The sequence below is a fragment of the Strongylocentrotus purpuratus genome, unplaced genomic scaffold (genome assembly GCF_000002235.5).
Source record: "Strongylocentrotus purpuratus isolate Spur 01 unplaced genomic scaffold, Spur_5.0 spur5_scaffold_19, whole genome shotgun sequence".
In the NCBI taxonomy this organism is placed as follows: Eukaryota; Metazoa; Echinodermata; class Echinoidea; order Camarodonta; family Strongylocentrotidae; genus Strongylocentrotus; species Strongylocentrotus purpuratus.
Window position 1 is genome coordinate 23,171,590 of NW_022145604.1, and position 22,080 is coordinate 23,193,669.

At 36.5% G+C, this 22,080-nt stretch overlaps 1 protein-coding gene across 1 annotated transcript; it reads left to right on the plus strand.

The window, feature by feature from the left end:
- The first annotated feature begins 898 nt into the window (after positions 1-898).
- Positions 899-15,054, plus strand: LOC115926125. Its single transcript, XM_030990638.1, has 13 exons — positions 899-1,210; positions 4,944-5,151; positions 5,725-5,875; positions 7,014-7,147; positions 7,503-7,641; positions 8,497-8,592; positions 9,276-9,406; positions 9,757-9,842; positions 10,543-10,696; positions 11,419-11,517; positions 12,449-12,607; positions 13,371-13,466; positions 13,968-15,054. Exons 1-13 carry the CDS (start codon positions 1,104-1,106, stop codon positions 14,034-14,036), a joined length of 1,629 nt encoding a protein of 542 aa, XP_030846498.1. The 5' UTR covers positions 899-1,103; the 3' UTR covers positions 14,037-15,054.
- The last annotated feature ends 7,026 nt before the right edge of the window (positions 15,055-22,080 follow it).

The following is a 22,080-nucleotide window of genomic DNA, read 5'->3' on the forward strand; positions in this document are numbered from 1 at the left end:
AAATACGACATAAACAAATGGTGCTTAAGTTTCTTCTTAAATATTTCAACTGATGATGATTGTCTTATTTCTAATGGTAAAGTGTTCCATAGTTTGGGTGCAACGTTAGCAAAAGCCCTGTCCCCCAATTTGTTATTGGTTTTGGGAGTACATAACTGGAGCTGTGAACCTGAACGTAAATTCCGTTGTGGGGTGTACGGTTTCAAAATCTGATACAAGTAATGGGGTGAAGAATTAAGAAGTGTTTTGTAAGTAATGAGTAACAGCTTATACATAATTCTTTTTGAGACTGATAGCCAATGAAGAGATTTTAATATATTTGAAATACTGTCTGATCTACTGCGGAGAGTGACGAGCCGAGCTGCCACGTTCTGAACTCGTTGCAGACGGGCTATTTGATTTTGAAGAAGGTCAATATACAATGAATTACACATATCCAATGAATTACACATAATGTAGTAGATAGCACATTACACATATGTAGTAGATAGCATCGACAAATCTTGAATTTGTCGTTCATCTTTGTTTTGTGAAACGGGATGTCCGCACCCTGACATCTCCGTAGGTCGCAGACAAGGATATGGCTGTTATGGAGTTGGTTTCATGAAACGATCCCCATGTATTGATTTTTCTAGGCAAACAATTATTGTAAGCATAACATGTAGTTTTTAGCTTCTACCAAACTTGAATTTGTTATGCAAGCTTTTGTCCACTCATGTGGACTTTTTCAAACTAAGTGATCAGTCTGAGTCACACGTTTGCTTCACTGCACTGCCCGGTGTCCTGTGATCACTGGACCAAAGATCGGTGACAATAGGTACCCAGAGTCTCTGTTTAGTGATGTAAGCACTTCTATTGTGATTTCCCGCAGGTCCTTGCAGTTGTTGCCTCTATGAATCTATAAGATTACCTTGGCATGGATAAGCCATGCCCAGTTAATTATCTCCCACGTCTGATGGAGAGTGCGTCGTAATATTTTAAGAATATTTACCTTACATGTCCACGTTTCACGTGTACATGAATGACTCGTTACTCGTACATCCTATCACTTCAATCTCGGAGAGCAAAAGTAGGCGTCAGAAGTTCTCCTAATCTCCCCCAAAATGGGATCGGATGTATCGACAGAGGCAGAACCTCCAAAGAATCTGGGCAAAAGAAAATTATCTCGTAGGACTTCACATCGCCTTATTGTCGAGAAAAATAACTTAAGGTAAGCACTTTTATATATCGACACGTTCGAGGTCCAGTCAGAATCCTTAATTGCCGACAATATCAAATAAATGCATTTATCAGTCATGTTAGTACCTGTATTGAAAAATATATGGTACAAATTTATATTGTCGACCACGATAAGTTTGTTCTTGTTGCTCAACTTTTGCTCTGTGAACGATTGCACCGGGCTTTATTTGTACAAAGATGTAAGAGATAGGGTTGGGGTACAATCGCATGTTAGGTTATGGTCAGCGTTAGGATTATGTAAAGTCGGGTCCAGTGATTAAAAAGTGTTAACAAAAATGAATCTAAATTTGGGAATTAATAGTTTATGTATTCGCTAGTTGTTGAGCAAAGGTGTTTTGCCCTTATTGTCCCACTCGATCCAGGTAAATGACAATGATAGGGGTAATGACGACTGCAGGGCCTACAGGAAAAGCAGTATTTAGAAATTTAGAAACGTATGACAAGTTCAGAAGTAATATGAAACATATCTATTTACCACTTTGTAATATCTCACAGTTATTACCCCGGTGCACTATTTCCACTAATTCTATTTTCTGTTCTGCAAAGCGCATAGAGAGATGCAATTACGCATAATGTATATGCGCTATACACACTTAAACAAAATATTATTTCTAATGATGTACAGTGTAGTTATACTTTTGGTAAAGTGTAAAGTAGACCACGAAAAAATACTGTGGTCATAATAAGCAAACTTTAAATGATTTTATCAATCAATATCCTAAACAAAAGGGAATGAAAATAGCACATTTAAATGCTAGAAGTCTAAAGCAGGGCTCCCACTTAGCCGAGTTGGAGCCTCGAGTTGTGGCGAACTGGCGCGATCTTATTGCAAGCAGTTTTATCATTAAAACATATTTCTTGATATCAAGAATTCAGTTCTTGATATCACGAAATCGAATTCTTGATATCAAGAATTACCATTGCTTTACAACGTAAAATTATTTCTTGATATCCCAAGTGGGAACCCTGCTTTAGGAATTAAATTAATGAACTTTAAATTGTTCTGGTTATCGTGCCTTTATGATATGATTTCGTTTTCAGAAACGTGGTTAGATGATAGCATTGCCTGTAATATGGTTTTTAGTCAACGGTTATAATGTGGAGAGAAAAGATCGTGATAAATACGGTGGTGGACTTTAATGTTATATTCGAGAAAATGTTCCATATCTATAAGAAGGTATGATTTAAAGAAAAATGAACTTGAATTAATACGGATTGAATTGTAGCCTACAAATCAGACTTTTTTGTAGGTATTACTATATACGTAGACAACCTAAGAGTCTTTCATCCTACTTTGATTTGTTAGAAGAGGACCTTTTGTGTACATTCAATTTCAGACATAATTGCTCTCTCAGGAGATGTTCGTGGACAATAATCTATTAAAAAAAATTAATAGGATTAAGTAATTTGATAGGCTTATCCCAACTTGTTCAACTTAATCCACAAGGGTAACGCCTACTAGTAGTACGCATTGTGTCAAAGTCAATGGAAGAGCTTCATTCTGAGGTACAATCAAAGGGATTAAGCGACCACTCACTGGTGTATGTAGAGTTCCCGGATGTATAGTCACAAGCTAAAGGCTCAAAGGTTTACACCCAAAATCTCGAAATTTCGTTCCTTTCGAATCTTTTGGGAGCCATTGACTGGGATAATATGTGGTCACAACTGGAAAATGCAAACGGACAAATGTCTTAGCGTATTTTCAGAGCTGTATGTAAGGCCTAAACAAAAATATGTTGTATTGCCCTTTAGGTGCCAAAACATGGGTCAGTCGGTCGGAAATCTTTTTTTTTGTTTTCTTACTTTTTTTTTAAAACTCCCTCTTTGGGCTGATATTTCTCAGTTTTGAATGATGTAATACATATTCTCTAAAAAAGCGGTTAAAGCTAAAGACCAGTTATGGTCATGCAATTGCATAGTGAAAGAAACGTTGTGAAATCGATCAGAAAAGGTTGATCATCTAGCATAGATGTACTGCAAGGTTCTGGAATCATCAAAATTATAAGAAATTTGGCCAATTCTTCATAAAGTTAGAAGCACTGTACACAGAAATATGTATATGGGACTACACACACGTGCGCGACACGTGCATTTGTATTTCTCAACCGTAAATAGATACTAATTTACCAAATATATCAATTAATAGGCGGTTTCTCGTCAAAATCTTTATCGTCATGTAATATTCAAAACATATTCTTTCACATGATTGGTAATAAGAGCTTCCATTTCATTTTCTGAAATTGGGGCGCTTCCAATACTGGTCTTTACCTTTAAAAAATGGGCAATACAACATTTTTTTTTCAGGCCTAACAGCACGGACAAACGAAATGGTTCACAACGGATTAATGATGAATGTATTATGATTGCTAGAGAGCGTAACTATAATAAGAACAAGTTTGATAACAACTAAAGAAATTATGTACCATGAAACGTTCAAACACCATAGAAATAGATCAAATAACTTAAATAAGAGTGTAAAGCGAGCATATTATCAGAAGAAATTGACTGATTATGGTGTTGATATGAGAAAAAAGGAAACTTTTCTACCTAGCAAGAATGTTAAAAATGATTCAAATATTTCAATAAATGGAAAACCTGTAGATCATGTATATAATGTAGCCACTGACTTTAATGTGATGTTCAACCAAGTTACCAATTGAATGCTGGCAAACTGGCAAATGATGAGGCCTAAAATAAAAACTTGTTGTATTGCCCTTTGCGACCGACCCAAAAATCAGAAAATCTACGGTCGGCATTTAATTTAATTTTTTTTTTTTTAACCGTTTTTAGATTTTTTTAAAATTAATGAATAAAAAAATAAGTATTTTTTGTTTGTTTAAATGGGATATAAATGCATAAAATCAAACTATTCCAAGATTCTCACTCGTGAAAATCATGGATAATTATGAGGTGATAAAGATATCAATGGAATGATGACGTTGAAACCCATGTATTAAAGCATTAAAAACTGAGAAATATCGGCCCAAAGAGGGCGACGAAAAAAAAAAAAATTTTCCGATCGACCGACCCATGTTTTAGCACCAAAAGGGCAATACAACAAGTTTTTATTTTAGGCCTGATAGCCAGTCACCTGGGTTCCACATGCAAACAAACAAACGACTCCCAAAACGAGAGTAGATTAGCATTTTTATAAAGGGAAAGGATACGGAGTCTGGTTGCTATTCATAAGGACCATTATTCGTAAGGGCCGCTATTCATAATACGATATCGGGGTTGTTATTCATAAACATGAAGAAAGGGCGCTAATCATAATTTACATTTAGGGTAATTACTCATAAGAACCGCTAATCATAATAAGAAATGAGAGTCTCTACTATTCATTATAAGAGAAGAGGGTCGCCATTCTTAATAGGAATGTTGGTGCTATATGAATTTGACATATGCCCTAGCACAACTTCTGGTGACATAACTACCCCGACTCTACTAGCCATGGTTTAACAATATGTCGATTGCAATCTAAACATGTCTCGAAAATCGAAGGTTTTTTAATATTAATCTCCAAATACAAAACGATATATTTGTTGAGCTATCATGCAATCAATAGTTGTTACTGTTATGTTGTTGTTGATGCTGTTGTTGTTGTTGTTGTTGCTGCTGCTGCTGCTAACTATTTGTTCTGACCACGACAGATTAAACTTCTTTAGGGCTTGACAAACATTTGTTCTCAACCTGTTACATGCCAGATTCAAGAGGAGACTCAGTCTTCTAAAAGGAAAAGACGAAATTGACGCATCAACTACGACCGATCAACCAAGAAAACCTGCGAACGGATTACAAGAAGATACATTGTCGAGTATTGCTGAAGACATTGACGATGTTGATTTCCCGTATGAGAACCTCGTTTTGGAAGGCGGTGGCAGCCAGGGTAATGCTTATATTGGCGCCATAATGGTAAGATGTGTTTATTGTATTCCTAATTCTATTACTACTTATACTAGTACTGCTACTCCTATAGGTTTTCCTATTCATTTAAAAACCTTTTTCAATCAATTTCATACTCTTTTCATTTTATTTCGTCCCAAAACTTCCTAATTTTGCACGTCTCATAGTCAATTTCGTCATTGGTCATTCATTTGCTAACTTTGTCCAATCATTATTTAATAAATTCGTATCCAATTTCGTCAAAGTCAAATCGATCTCGTCTTTTTGGGCTGCCAACGTAACATGGCGTCATTTTGCAATCGACATCGTCAAAGTGTCATTCGAATTCGTCACTCGTTGCTTATATTAAGGTCTTTTCTATGCGGTGGATTTCGATGAAACTCTCTTGATATTGGTTTCACAAAGACGAATTCGAATGTTACATTCTGCAGCTGACCGCCGAGTGAGACGAATTCGAACGAAATCTGACGAAAATACATGGACAAGTGTTGAAATTCTTTTAAAATGACACATAACTGCCCACAAATTATCGTTCATTTTATCAGAACTCTAGCACTCTCTTTAACTCTTTGTATCAAATAGGAGTTGGAGCGACTTAACTTCTTGAGCAAGATTCGCCGTTTCGCTGGTTCCAGCATTGGTTCGGTGACAGCTGCTTATCTCGCCGTAGGCCACGGGTCTAGCAAATTTCTCTCCATTATTAACGATGGACCTCAATTCGAAGACCTCTTAGGTGAGAAACAAATTATAGTATCTACACGTATGATTGCAAAGCCTTTCGAGAAATCAACTTCAAGCAATTTCAATAGCCTTACCCAGCATTATCCGGTGGATATGTGAGAACATTATAGTGACGTATTGCGTCATTTTAACATTGCCCCCCTCCCCCTGTTAATATCCTAAAGTATTTGCGGTCGTGCATGATGAACAAATATGAAATGAAATCGAATCGATTCTCGGGAAATATATCAGTGATAAAATAGGCAGTGGTAAAGCTACCGGGGCAGTTGGGGTCATGTCCCCCACACCATCTAGAAGTAAAAACAGTAAGACACATGAGAAAAGAGGGAAAGAGAGAATTCAAAGCGGGGGAACGGGAAGGGAAACATGACGAAAAGACACTACGATCTTTTTCTACAACCGTATCAATTTGCATTTCAATCATCATTAATCGAGGAAGACAAGTACCCTCCATCAAGCGTGTGCCCTATACATGCCCTATACATTCGAGGCTAGGAGTGTCAGCTGCATTCACTTAGGTGGGGTAACCCCTTTGAAAATTGCCCCAGTAGCACACAACCCTCGGAGAATTCCCCACAATTACGGTTAGAGTTCTTTGAAGGGTGTGATTTCTTGACCAGTACCTGTCCGGCGGTAGTCGTCCGGGTGAGTGTTTAAGCGGTAATTGAACGGGGGGAGGGGTATTCGTCTGGGAAAGTTATCATGAGTGTGTAGTCTGGTTGCATGAGTCGTCCAGATCGGTCCTAGTACCTTCGTCAAACCGCCAAATCGACCGATACTTAGACAGTAGAAATAATGGACTTTCTTGTGCAGTTTGATGGCTGTCTCGATGGTGTGACAAAGGCATTGGGTAGTGTGGCCAATGCACGAGTTTTATACATATTCCAGAATGTGAAAATGTGCGTAAAGGTGGAGACAAAAGTAGTTTTTAAGAAAAAGATAACAATTGAATAAACCAGCCAAGTATGTATAAGTGCAGTACTGCATGTATTTATGGTTAATGAGTGGTCGATGTGCGTGATCCGCAAGATAATTTAAACGCATCACGTCATAATAAGGAACAACGACATAATGAACAATCACAATATACTCATTATTTATTCCTCCTCACATGGTTTCTCTTATTGAAGACGCACCATGTGGAAAGTGCAGCCTGGTGCCCAACCTGTTTAAGTACATGGGATGGCATCCTGGAAGGACCGCCTATCAGTCCATCGGTGAGGACATTGCTGAAAAGCTAGGAGACCCAAACGCCACATTCAAGGTAAGTCGGCAAAAACAGATAATACTATGCAGTGCACTGGTTAAGTCACAACGAGACGGACAATGAGCTCGACAAGTCTTGTTCATTATCTTACTGTGACATAACCTAATTGCAGTGTATAATCACTAATCCACTCGCAAACATGAGTGATTTGTATTTTCATGTTTATACTATGGGAGGCTAGTTTATCCATTTCTTAACCCCAGCAGTGGGTCCATTTGTTTGTAGAATACGAATTCAAGACTTTGTTTTCATGATAAAGAAAAACAAATTCTCTGGTCTCTATAATGATAGTTATAATCATTTCTCGGCTACACCAGCGAACAACTCTTTCGTCCCTTGCTTCCTTTAATAGGACCTTTATGTTAAGACGGGTAGAGAACTATGCGTGGTGGTTACCAATCTAACCACGATGATGGAGGAATATTGTCACGTCAAAACCACTCCCAACATGCCAATGAGGACAGCTGTCAGGATGTCTATGTCTGCTCCAGGTGAGAACTAAACAGTTTTCTATTTGCACGACAACTTCAGATAAACCGCTAATACGCAGAACCAGCATATATCAATGTAGGGCCCTCATCCTGAATGAATAGTATAGATATGTCGACTGCTATGCGAGGCCTGGCTGTTTTAAAGGCTAAAGGGAACATTACATCTTCCCATGTCCCCGAGGCGCGCCTGGATAATAGCTTCAAATGGTAAACATGCGAAATGAATATATACACTGATTTATTTTCCAGGAAATCCATTATCAACATGTACGCCAAAAAACCTAAGTTTTGTGTTCTCTCATCATTATGCGACTTCAAACACATTAATTTGTTTTGAAAATCATTGCAGAAATATGATTTAAATGACATCTCTTTCACATTATGCTACAGTGAAATTTTGCAATCGTTTTTTGGGGGGCTCCGAACACTTTAGTGTGTGCATTTAATTTCGATAGTGCTCCGAGAATATTACCGTAAATCTTATTATCAAAATACCCTGTGTTAATGTTTCACATTAATTTACGAGCACGAATCTCTCTTATATGCTACGTTTTCATGTCTACTGTATGAGGAATATAATCATATGTAATACTCTAGTGTATCAACGTAGTAATAATAATATAGTAATTTACCTATAGAAGCCCCGTTTGTTAAAGCCTCGTTCATGAATGATGCAGTTAACTGTTTTTTTAAATAATGAAGTAACGGTAAAACGCTTCTTATTTCCGTATTTTATGTTTCAACGCGTCATATCTAAACGAGCCTTATATCTCATGAACATGGTGAAAGTAGATGAATACATTTGTATTACCCTATTGTTTTGTTGTTGTTGTTTCTTACCTTATTATTGCGCAGTTGTTTTCGTTCCTGTAAAGCGGCAATACATGGGTCGAACCGATCTCTATATCGACGGCGGTATTTTGTGCAACTATCCAGTTCACTGTTTCGATGGTAAGTATACTCATTTGATAATTTCGAATATCGAAGAGTAGCCACGAACAGTGGCGTAGCTATGGGGGCGGGGTGGGAGCACGGGGGCATATGTGATCCCAAAATCGAATGCCCCCCCCCCAAAAAAAAGAGGTGAGAGAGAAGGGAGAGACCGAAGGAAAAGGAAAAGGATGTGAGATAATATAGGGAGATTCGAATACGTACCGTCAACATCATGGATACAACGTTTCAGAAATCACAAGATGCTCAAAAGGACATGTACATAGATATAAATTACCCCATTTCATTTGATTATATTAAGCAGGGCTCCCACTTAGCCGAGTTGGAACCTCGAGTTGTGACGAGCTGGTGCGATCTTATGGCAAGCCGTTTTATTATTAATTGATACCAAGAAATTAATTCTTGATATCAAGAAATAATCTTACGTTGTAAAGCAATGGTAATTCTTGATATCAAGAATTCGATTTCGTGATATCAGGAATTCGATTCCGTGATATCAAGAATTGAATTCTTGATATCAAGAAAAATGTTTTAATGATAAAACTGCTTGCCATAAGATCGCGCCAGCTCGCCACAACTCGAGGCTTCAACTCGGCTAAGTGGGAGCCCTGCTTTAGGTATTGTAACTTGTTCTTGATAACAAGTTTCACGAAACAGGAACCTTTCTTTTTCTTCGTTGATAGGGTGGTGGCTTTCTATGAAACCTGAAGATGCTCTCCTGAAGAAGATGCAACCTTTGGAGGATGCAGCCAAACTCCTCACAAAGAAGGAGAGGTTTGGAATGTTCAACGACAAAACCTTTGGCATGATTATCGTAAGTTCATGTCGAAAAACATTAAATGCTCCGGCATTCAATATAACAAATTATTTGAACCCCCAAATTCACACTTTCCCGAGTTATGTAATATTTCACCGAGGCCGCAGACCAGTGTTGATAATGACTGAGGCGAAGTTTAGTTTAAACAACGAAATTGATGCGATGATGTTTGTTAAAATAGGGGATATTTGCGATCAAATACTTTTAATGTTTCTAATCTTTGGAGTCAGGCCCTCTCAATTACATTTAGGTTGCCTTCGCAAGTTGTCCCGACATAGCTTGTGATCCAACTAATAAACTGTCGAATGTTTCAAATTAAAAATTGTATTTTGCTCTTCTGTCAACAGTACAGTGATTACGACTCCCATGTACTGGCTACCAATCCAGATTTAGAAGCCCCCATTGCACCTATACCAGATACAAAACTTGCCAGGTAAGTTGACGGACAGTCTACGTCGAATGTTCTCTTGTCCACCGGGAATGTTCATCGGACTGTGGTTCACATAGTTCGAGGTTCGAGACCCGCCGCGGCACCAATATCCTTTAGCAAAACATGATCTACATTTACCACCCTTTTACCCTGGTGATGTAATTGAGTACCCGATATGGACAAATTTCCAAAGCTAGAGCGCCTTATCTTGGTAGATCGGCTAATGCCGGGGTAATAATAGTTACTCTAATATTAAGTGCTATATAAATGTTGTTATCATTATTACTATTATAGTAATATTATTGTTGTTGTTGTTAAAGTACTCGATATGTCTAAAATCTTGTAGAATAGATAACAAGATGGGATGACATTTCTTTGTTCATATACGATATCTGTCGCTCCTTGTGTTTAGCATGCCTACATGACTTATACCATAATGGGAGCGTATTGAGACATTTTAAATTACTCTCGGCAGGCTAGGTAACAGATATCAGGTCTTTTTTTCTTATTACAGAGACCTAAGGATATATCTGTAAAGCGCTAAGAGACTTCACCGCTGTATTAAGAGCTATATAAATGCAACATATTATCATTATGGATTTCTTCTATCCAGCGCATTTCAAACGAGTCTGACTTTTTGTTTCCTGTATGTTTATTTTTCTTTATGTATCTAACTATTCTTACCGACTTTGGCCTCATTTAGAGCTCACGAAAAAATAAAAGAGAAGCGAGAATTGAACTGTAAACAGCATCGCCTGGTGACAGACGCCATGACCCGGTTTCTGAAGGTTCTGGATCAAAATAGTATCGGAGGTACTACGATTAATATCAAGGCGTTCAAGCAAGTATTCAACAATGTACGTATCGTCTTTTACTTTAAAAGGACTTGGTTACATTGTTCAGATGAGAAAAAATGGTGCTAAGGTAGTGACTTGAAAAACCTGTTATTTTCATGGAAATCGGTTGGGAAATTTTCAAAAACTGGTTGGGAGAATTGAAAGAGCATCATAAATATCTTTGTGGTTTGAGATTTTTTCCAGAATTTTTGTTTGCATGTTTGAGGTTTATAGTAGAAGAAATATTATAATATAAAAAGTAACATTTCATCCAAAAATTACGCAGTTTTTTCATCAATCTTCAACAATGTACGTATCCGTCTTTCACTCAAAAATATCTAATCATCAAGTTTGGTAAAAGTAAAGTAAGACTAAATTAGAAAGTATTCAAATAAACCACGTTTTTATCCTTAAACCACTTATATTTTTACAAAGATACACACGCCTCCTTATATATGAAGTCTGACATTGGAATGATATACCTCTATGATGTAGGAAAATCTACTGACGTAACCACATTTTTCTCTTCTATTGCCTTTACTTGATAGGCCACCTTTTAGTGTCATTTTACCCAAATCAATTTGTTTACAATTAATGAGAATTATCATCTTTCTGGCAGCTAACCCTTTTTATTCGCTAATTTCTACTTCAAGTTTCTCAGTCCCTTGTTTTAAGCCGCGTGTATTTCTGTTTCCGTTTAGTTTCGATTTTTGATCTTTACTTCTCTTTTCTTCTCATAATAGAATGAGGAGTTTACATCTGACCATGCTCACCTTCTGTTCGGAGAAGATATGACTGTCGACGAAATATTTGACAGCCTTGATGCTAACTCCGATGGAGAGGTACATCCTTTTTTTAACCCCTTTGAATTCAGAATTATCTCATTCACATTACCTGAATACCGTGACCACTCGGGTTTCGTAACACATGGGTTTACTTAGAATAAATTGTAACTGATACTCTCTTTAACATCAAATTGTATACCAGTGTAATTATACCAGAGTCCCACTCTCTTTACTTTTTCCTAATTGCACTGCGTTTCATTCTAAACCTACTCTCAAATTTCTTTCAATTGCTATGCAGAACAAACGCATCCGTAGATTTGTAGTTTTCCAGGAGCTTCCTGCAATAATGCAAAATTTACTCAAAATTAAATTGTCAAATCTAAAAGATTTGAAATCTTACTGGATAGTTACCAGGAACGTCTCTCCTTAGAAGGTGAAAGATATTATCTGTTAAATGAAATCAAAAATAGGGCAGCTCGTGATGGCCGGACTAAACACCTACAAGATCGAACAATCATTTACATTCGCCCTTATGGCTAAAGGTTGGTCGGTATGGAGTTGGTTTGGCGGTGTAATGGCTTTTAAAATAGATATGACACAGTAAAACGCCACACAAAATAGGGCTGCTGCTTATTATTGTTTTTTAATGTGCAAATAAATAGCAAGTAGATACTTTACGTATTCACTTAAAGCTAGGAAACATAAAGCATATTGCAATTTACATCATTAAAAAACGCCTTTGTTTATCGCTGCTTAACTGAGGTATATAATAAAAATAATAATATGACAAATTTATATAGCGCTTGTGACAAAAGTTTCAAAGCGCTGTACATGTACACAAATCAAAATTACTTCAAACAAAATCGATATTACTTATGGAATTAACATTACTCAAATTACCAAGAAAACAAAATATTACCTACATAACTATATATAATGCAAAAGAGAAAAATTATTACTGATTAATCTCATTTTGTTTGACATGTAGATTGACTTCAATGAGCTGATGTCCTTAGCGGAGGTGGAGGGAGTAGGAATCCAGACCCATCATATTGGAACGGGGCGGCTTGATATCAAGAACTTAACAGATTATCTCACTGGAATCTTCAGCATGCTGCTACTGAACGTCAAAAGAGCTTTCCTAGAGGTAAGTTGTTTTGTGACAAACAAATCTTTCTCTATGTTACCCGGAGTCACACCAACAAAACCGAATCTGGCTTGACCGAATTCAAACCAAACGGACAATTACATTACCTGCAATGACCAACATTGTTCGGATTGGTGTTCATCTTGTGTCGGATTGGTGGTGGTGGGACTGAGATGAAATACCTTGGTCACACAATGAGACAGAGGTCACGCTGATTTCAGACCGAACAAAAAGAAATAACATTGCCCAGCTCGAGTGGCCAAGGGTGTAGAGTCGCTTTGACAGTGTGAACAAGACCTCAGTCCCACCAACATGACCGACTTAAGGAACATATCATTACCTTAAACGGCCAAGAATAGGTCAGTATTGAGTCGGTCTTGCGATATAACTGAGGTATAACTACACGTCTTACGGGCCCGAATTCACAAAGCAAGGTTTGAGCTCAGACCAAGGTTTGAGCTCAAACCTCCTTTTGTTCCGCCAAACCTCCTTTTGTTATTTTGTAAATAACAAAAGGAGGTTTGGCGGAACAAAAGGAGGTTTGAGCTCAAACCTTGGTCTGAGCTCAAACCTTGCTTTGTGAATTCGGGCCATTGTGTTTGATGCTCAAGTCACATCGACGAGGTCGCCACCAGACCTACCACAGACCAAGCAAAATATTACATTACCCCCAAATGGACAAGAATCAGTCGATCTGCAGTTAATTGTCTATGCGATCTTATTCCTGCACTTTTCTTCCACTTATTGAACCTTGGGACTACAGGGCCAGGACATTGAGCGTACGGTACTCATCAACACTGTCTATGTGAAATCCTTGGACTTCAGCCCAGAGACAGAGGACCTGGATTTCTTAGTAGAGGTACTTACTCTTCTTTTACTCAAAAATCTTATGAATACTGAACGAAATAAAGATGGTACATATCTGAACTGTCCTTTCATACAATTTTGAAAACTTAAAAGAAAATCTCATTGTGAATTTACTGGTAACCATTTGAAATACACCAATTTTCGGTCTGCCTCATAACTTTTCTAGTCCTCATTCCATCCTTCTAATTCTACTCTTGATCTCATAATTATCCATCTTTTTCCGGGTGTGGGTGGGGTTGGGGTTCATTGCAAATTGAATGTACAACTATAGACCATAACTGGATAAAAGTCTTATGTCGTAAAGAAAGCATTGAAGGGAACACCCTAAAGTTGTTTTGCAGTTTTCTCTCTTTAGTCGTTACCGCTCCATTGACAACATGTTGAATTCATTCTCTTTCTATCTCTCTGTCTCTTTGTCTCTCTCTCTCTTTTTTCTGTCTGTCTGTATGTATGTCTTTTTATACCTATCCGTCTCTTCTATTCACGCAAACAGCAAGGCCGCCGTGGAGTTCAAACGTTCCTCAAATACCATAACAAGGCTGCGAAGGAAGAAGCATCATAAAGTCACATCACGAATGGTAGGCAACTCGGTGAACTGTAAACGTTAAAGGACACCTCACCCAAAGAAATAACTCTAGTTATTCTGAGAGGTTTATTGTACTCTTGCCCATTAATCTACAAGATTCCCACCAAAGGGTATATTTAGAGAGGCATAGAGCAAGAATAATGTACAGTTTCTCAGCACGACATGGACATCGCTATTTTCTTGATAACGTGACGAATTATGCGAAGTCGTTCATCACGTAAATGTATTCAAAATTACGAAGCATATCATTTACCTGATATTATCCCTTGTACTACAATTACCAGAACCCAAATTTACGTAAATAGGAACTTTTAGGAACGTCCATAATTCACGCATACTTCGAATTCAACTCTCAACATAAAGTCCTTTATCTGGGATTCAAAACGTGCACATCACATCTTGGAAATTCCCCTTATCAGTATCCGGGTGTACCACGTTGGAAACGTTTGCCAAAAAATAAATCGGTGCCAATTTATGCTGCTGGAGTTATTTTGTATTTTTAGATTTGGCGGAGTTTTCCCTTTCTTTCTTTCTTTATATATTGTTTAAAATCAAAATTCTAGCAATACTATCAAGACTGAAATATTATACTCTATTAAAGAATAGCCAATCAAAACATTCACAAATGTTTGTACCATTACAACATTTTGGTATGTGGCAGTTGGTTCTTTTTCCTAAGCCTCCGTTTATTATTTTATACGTAAGCGGACTAGCATATATTTGCAAAGGGTTGTTTAAAATATTTATTTTCACGCATTTCTATACATATATAAAACGAGATTGCAGTATTTCTTGTATAATGATAACAATATAAAGCACACATATAAATAACTATATAGTCAATGCAGCTGTTTGTGAATAAACCTTTCATGTCTTACACGAAGTGGATGTTTATATGGAATATATCAAGAGTGGGATCATGTGTTTTGGACTATAAACCTTCTTTTTGTGCAATTTTCATAATTCGTCAATAAAACATTGTTGAAACATTTTACCATTTTATACATGTACTTGACTTTTCATTGGACTTTATACACTGTCGCTCATAAAGGTGGAATATTTTAATTTTATCCCAATTCATGGAATTATTTTAAAAATTATTTAAAAATAATAGATCTAGATATTAGTATACATTCTCAGATGATATTGAATAATAATTTGTCAATGTGTGTTTTGCGGGACTGCTAAGGCATGTGTATGCTACTATGCTTATTAACTAGAGGACCTACGCCCTCAAGTCATAAATGACAGTAATGGGGATTAATGCCCCACAAAAGGGCACTTATATAGCACATCGACACGGTTTTGATCCTGGGGCCTCACAGTTACGAGGCCATTGTTTTGTCACTGAACCATGATTGTACGCAGCGGGGGCTAGGGTAGGGGGCAGTTTCCATAAATAAAATAAAAAACAGAAAATGCAATAAATTTTCAATAATTTATTGCATTTTACCCCGGTCCCCAACATAAACAAATTCTCTGGACGGCCATGCATTATGGCTCAAGGCATGGGCACACAAAAGATTTGTTTATGTTGGGAACCGGGGTAAAATGCAATAAATTATTGAAAATTTATTGCATTTTCTGTGTTTTTTTTTATTTATGGAAACTGCCCCCTACCCTAGCCCCCGCTGCGTACAGTCATGGTTCAGTGACAAAGCAATGGCCTCGTTACTGTGAGGCCCCAGGATCAAAACCGTGTCGATGTGCTATATAAGTGCCCTTTTGTGGGGCATTAATCCTCATTACTGTCATTTATGACTTAATGGCATAGGTCCCCTAGTTGATAAGCATAATAGCATACACATGCTCTAGCAGTCACGCAAAACACACATTGGCAAATTATTATTCAATAAAATTTGAGAATGTATACTATTATCTAGATCTATTATTTTTAAATAATTTTTAAAATAATTCCATAAATTGGGATAAAACAAAAATATTCCACCTTTGTGAGCGACAGTGTAGTATATACAGTGAAACCTGTATACAAAGACCACTCAAGGGAGACAAGCAATTGTAGGCAGGTGGTCTTTCTATACTGGTGGTCACTAAGGCAGGTTTCACTGTACATACGAGTTCTGTTTAGAAGATATAGTCGAGTACTGGTCATGCGATAACATTTTGAAAGATTCTGTCTGGATGCAATTGGAAAAGCTTGATTATGTATATGAAGTGAAGTGTATTGTGAGGATTCGAATTACTATGAAAATAAGAATAATTTACTCGGTGTTCATGAAAGTCACGTGCCATGCACATATGAATAGACGTAGCCGGACACAGCTACCCCCTGGACATCCATCCCCCGGATAACTACCACTAGGATAACCACCCTCTAGGACAACTACCCCTAGGGCAACCGCCCTCAACGACGACTACTCCCTGGGACAACTACCCCCGGACAACTAAAAGACTCAATGAATGATGTGTACACTTAAAGATTTATTCCGGTTTAGTTTTAATCTTTCTTTGTAATTTTCTCGATTCATTCCATTGTCAGATTTATTATGAATTTAACCAAAATATTCAACTACTCTAAAAGAATTGTTGAAAGTTTCAATTAAATCTGACAAATATAAGAAAGTTATAATCACTATACGTATGGGCACTTCAAATTGACTGAAACGGTATATGTCAATGTGATGTAGTGCCGGAATACTTTCCCATCTGTTCCAACATATAAAACGACTAAAATTTATTTTTTTCTTCAAAAAATCACGGCTCAGGAAGACCCATATTAATATGCTGTCTTTACTATATTATGAGTAGTGCCATAAGGCCCAAAATAAATCATTTGGTTGTCCTCGATTGCTTTCCTGGAGCAGAGGCGTGCGTTTTTTTTTTTTTTACTTCACTTTTTGTGTGTCTTTTTTGGATTATTTTTCCCTCCCTATTTTTTTAGATTTTAAAAAAAATAATTTGTTTCTATTAAAAAATAATAATTTGGATGTCAAGCATTTAAATATACAAAGTCTATAAAAACACTTTAATATGGTAAAATACTAGTTTAATGTACAAAGAATATCAAGACCAACACAGAAAGTATTTTTGGCTACTTGCGCCCTCTATATAGCAAACAATGCCTAATCGGTGACCATTGGTCCCCCATGCTCCTCTGTAGGACCTTGATGGGTGGTCTAATCCCTCCTGTAAATTAGTACAGACAGTACTGGACAGGTGGTTATCTCATCAAATCAGCTGTCAGTTAACATTAGATAAAGAGGATCATGGGTGTTTTGATGGTCACCGATTAGGAAATGTTTGCTATACAGAGGGCGCAAGTAGCTATAAGTAGTACATTGGAGATTTAAAAGGTGCTGTAGGCCTATTTTAAAGCCAAAAACACTTTCTGTGTTGGTCTTGATATTCATTGTACATCAAACTATTTTTTTACCATATTTAAGTGTTTTATAGAATTTGTTTGTTTAAATGCTTGACATCCCAATTATTATTTTTTTTTTATGGACAAAAAAATTATTTAAAAAAAAAAAAAAAAATGGCTTGGGGCATATCCAAAATAAAATATGGGTAGCATATTACCATACATGTTGGTCCTCTAAAGAGAAAAGACCCTCCTGAGTCATACATTTTTGACAAACTGATATTTTAGTAATTGTTTGTGATGGAACAAATGGCAAACGTTCTTGCCACTACATCACAGTTACACTAATGATTCAACCATCTTAAAATTCCATACCTATCGAGAATACTATTTTTTTTAATCTATCCGATTTCTTTGAAACTGTCACCACTTTTCTTTTCTAAATGTTTTGCTGTATTTTAGAGATGCTTGGTAGGGGTGAGTAACTTTGCCTCAGATTCTTAAAACTATCCTGGATTTAGCTCATACTGCAATCCTAATTATAAACCTTTAGGCAATACATGAATCTCATGTCTGTCTCAATCGTCTGTCTGATTGGAATTATAAATAAAAGAATTCGTTTTCCTGACGGTTTTTATAACACTGCAGTTTATTAGGGAAAATAAGTAGAGTAAACCCGTTCACTCAAATATTTTAAACTTTTTTGAGGCACTTCATAATTATTTCGAAGCGCAATTTGTTTGTTAAACGGCTTCAATATTAAACAATTTCACAGACACTGCTAACACATAGGGCCATGCATCTCAGATGTATTGTTGTTAAACGATGCCTTTAACCTATTTGAGGTCTTAGTACGGCCGGGGGGGGGGGCATTATGGCCCCCTTAAGATCTCGACCGCGAAGCAGCCGATCGCCGCGAAAAGTTGCACGCATGTCAAGTGAAGTGTATAGAATAATATGATAATTTCAATTTTTTGAAAAATTCACTCATTTGCATATTTATGGTATTTTATGCAAATAAAGTCATACAAATCACATTTTTACCCATAAATCATATATTATTCATATTTAAGCATTCTTTTTCATTACATATATTCATTAGACAATTCTGAATAATGATACAACAAAAAAATTGGAAGAGCCAGCTTATTCCTTATGTTATTCCTTGTTTTGATGATTTCTTATGTATTTCATTGTTTTTTTAACTGATGTATTTCATTGTTTTTGATGTTTTATTTCATTTCGTACTACAATTCAACTATTTTGACTTCCATAACAAGCACCTAAACTTTAAACACGACCCAATAACCCATGTTTGATCTGTTTTTAGGAAAATTGACTGTTCCATATGTTTTGTACACAAATCACGAAAATGAGCGATTTTCGGGCCGACATGCAAAGACAAAAGGTCACGTGACCTTGTAACCGTAGGTCCGATTTTCAAAAAAAATCTTTTTAAAGTTGCGCAAGACTCGAAAGAAAAAAGTTAGGGAGCAGGGGGCGCCATCCATATGCGTTCCCGAGCAGTCGAAAAATCGTGGAGGAGGGGGGGGGGGGGGTGAGGGCCATAATGCCCCCGGCCTTATTAGGGTTAAGGTGGGATTCACTTCAATGAAGGATCCGGGAAACAGGATATGAAATCCTAGATTTAGGAATGTAGTAGACTGGCACAAGAACTCATGCTGACTATAGCGACGGAACTATCTAAAGATAGACTACTTGAAGTCGATCAAAGATCAAAACAACTTGTACTGCACCACGTGCATAAAATATATCATACTATGGCAAATCATTGTACATGTATTGGCACCAACCTCAATCTTGTAACAGACTTACATAATTATGATACAAGAAATAGCCAATATAACTTTACTTTACCCGAAAGATTAGGCAGTATTGACGATTGTTTCAATTATAATGGAATCAAATATTGGAATGTCCTCCCTAATTACATAAAATCCATATAAAATGTTGTACATTTAAAGAGAATATAAGTAGTACTTATCACTTGTTACTTAGATAAAAGAAACAAAGTGATATGATATAGACATTGATATGATATCGGTTGCGTATATAAATCGTTTTTTTTTCCTTTGCCATGTAAATTTGATATCATTGTATTGTTTTGATTTTGAATATTCTTGAGAGTGTATTTCTTTCAAAAGATATTCTCTATGTTATTAAACATCACTGTAAATATTTTGCATCTGTAAATAATACAAACATTCAACATGATTAATACTGATTCTATAAATAGGCCATCGCTGCAGATAATCTCTTGACCTTTCATAGCCCATCCTATCAAGTTGATTTTTATTTCTTGTGTTCTTTTTTCTTTTTCTCTGCTTTTTTCAAGTTTTTCCCTGCCACTGAAGTTTTGATCATTTCCGAGTTGCTTAGTTGTTAAGTTGTTCTTCAAGATAATTTTAATTATGTTTAAAGAAAAAGCATGCGATTTTATGGTTTAAAAAATGTCTAAAAGCAATTTGAATAGGTTGTTTATGTAATACATACTGATAGGTGTTTACTGTCACGACTGTGAGGTTTTAGAAACATCAAAGTGGCAAGAAATACAAGTTCGGTCCAATCTTTTTAGCTGTTTTTTAAATTTGCGATTATCACCTGCACTAATCGAGCTTGAGAGGGAAATTAGCACCATACCAAAACAGTGTCAAAGATGGCGCCAGCATTCAATAATAACGATAATAACAATGGTAAAAAATAATAATGATAATGATAATGATAATGATAATGATAATAATAACAATATATGATAATGATAATAATAATGATGATGATGATGATAGCAATAGTTATAGTAATGATAATGCTTATAATAATGATATTGATAATGATAATGATAACAATAATGATGATAATAATAATTATGATAATATTATTTATAATAATATTAACAATGTTAATGATAACAATAGTAATACCAATAACAGTAATATATTAATAATAAATTTATGCTTACATGTATATAGCGCATAAATACGGGAAAATCTCTTTGTGTAATAAAGAACGTTGATTAATCAACTGTAAATGAATCAGTAGATTAGTAAATCAATGATAAAGAAATATAAGAATCTGGTAGTGATAAAAGCTAGGGAATGTGAAATTGCATTTCTTTGGTAACTTAAGTAATCATGAAGAATGCTCATATATACTCCATGTTTAGTTTAAATCCTAGTTTTTTGTTTCATACTTTACACATATTTCACATTCTGCTATGATTAAACAAAATATATGCTACAAATAAATCTGAATTCATTTAATAGTAAGAGACAAAAAAAAAACAGAAAGTGAGTGTCTCATATTTATTAGTTTGAAAGCATTACATTAACAGATTAAACAAAATAGAAGGGTGATATATATATAGAAAGACCTATGGTAAGATGGTGGAAGATATGTTTGTGGGTTCATTTGTGGTACAAATCTTTTAGTTTTTTACTTTTTCAAAAAGTATGAATGACATTAAGCCTTATAATCTCTTTTGGTAATTCAGGAGAAAATCCTATGGATCGTGACAAAGACTATATTTGTTGTAGCCGATGGCGTCGACAATCCTTTGAATTTGTCGCTCGTCATTGTTTTGTGAAACGGGTTGGCCGCTTCATGACATCTCCGTCGGTTGCCGACAAAGATGTGGCTGTCATGGAGTTGGTTTCATGAAACGATCCCCAGGTCATGATTTTTCTAGGCAATGAATTGGCTCTATATAGCATTCCAGATATTTTAGTGTTGAAAGGTTTTATACAAATCCTATGGATCGTGACCAGGCGCGTACGCAGGATTTTTTCAAGGGGGGGGGGGGGGGGGGGGGTTTAACATTTATAAATCGGGCCGAAAATTTCGCAACGCTGAATAAGCGGGGGGGGGGGGGGTCTCGAAATTTGACATTTGGCTCCGTTGGGGGGGGGTAAGGTCACCTTTTTTTTCTTTAATTATTAAAAAAAAAAAAAAAAAAAAAAAAAAATCAAAAATCCAAAAGGGGGGGGGGGGGTTTAACCCCACCTCCCCTGTGTACGCGCCTGATCGTGACAAAGACTATATTTGTTGTAGCTGATGGCGTCGACAATTCTTCGAATTTGTCGCTTATCATTGTTTTGTTTAACGGGTTGGCCGCTTCTGGAAATCTCCGTTTAAGTCGCATACAAAGATATGGCTGTCATGGAAGTTGGTTTCATCAAACGATCCCAAGCTCGTGATTTTCCTATAGGAAAATAATTGTAACCACTTCAATTGTCAGTTTCCGCAGGTCCCTGCAGTTGATGCCTCTGTGACTCTACACGATTACTCAGACATGGATTAGCCTTGTCCGGATAACATCTACCTCCCGCTTATAATAGGGAGCGCTTCGTAACATTTGAAGCATATTTACTTTACAGGTCCATGTTTCACGTGTAAATTAAGGACTTGTTACTTGTACAGCCTATCACTTCAATCTCGGAGAGCAAAAAAGGGCGTCAGAAGTTCTCTTAATATCCAAAAAATGGGATCGGATGTATCGACCGAGGCAGAGCCTCCCGCAGAGCCTCCAAAGGCAAAGAAACCAGACGGGAAAAACATTCGTAGGACTTCCCATTGCCTTATTGTCGAGAAAAATAACTTCAGGTAAGCACTATTTTGTATAAGTTCGAGGTACTGTCAGAATCATTGCCGACAACATCGAATACATGAATTTATTAGAAA

Coding starts and splice junctions, on each gene's coding strand:
- LOC115926125 (XM_030990638.1), top strand. CDS start 1,104: ATGGGATCGGATGTATCGACAGAGGCAGAACCTCCAAAGAATCTGGGC. Junction 5,876..7,013: donor TCAATTCGAAGACCTCTTAG/GTGAGAAACAAA, acceptor CTCTTATTGAAG/ACGCACCATGTGGAAAGTGC. Junction 13,467..13,967: donor ACCTGGATTTCTTAGTAGAG/GTACTTACTCTT, acceptor TCACGCAAACAG/CAAGGCCGCCGTGGAGTTCA.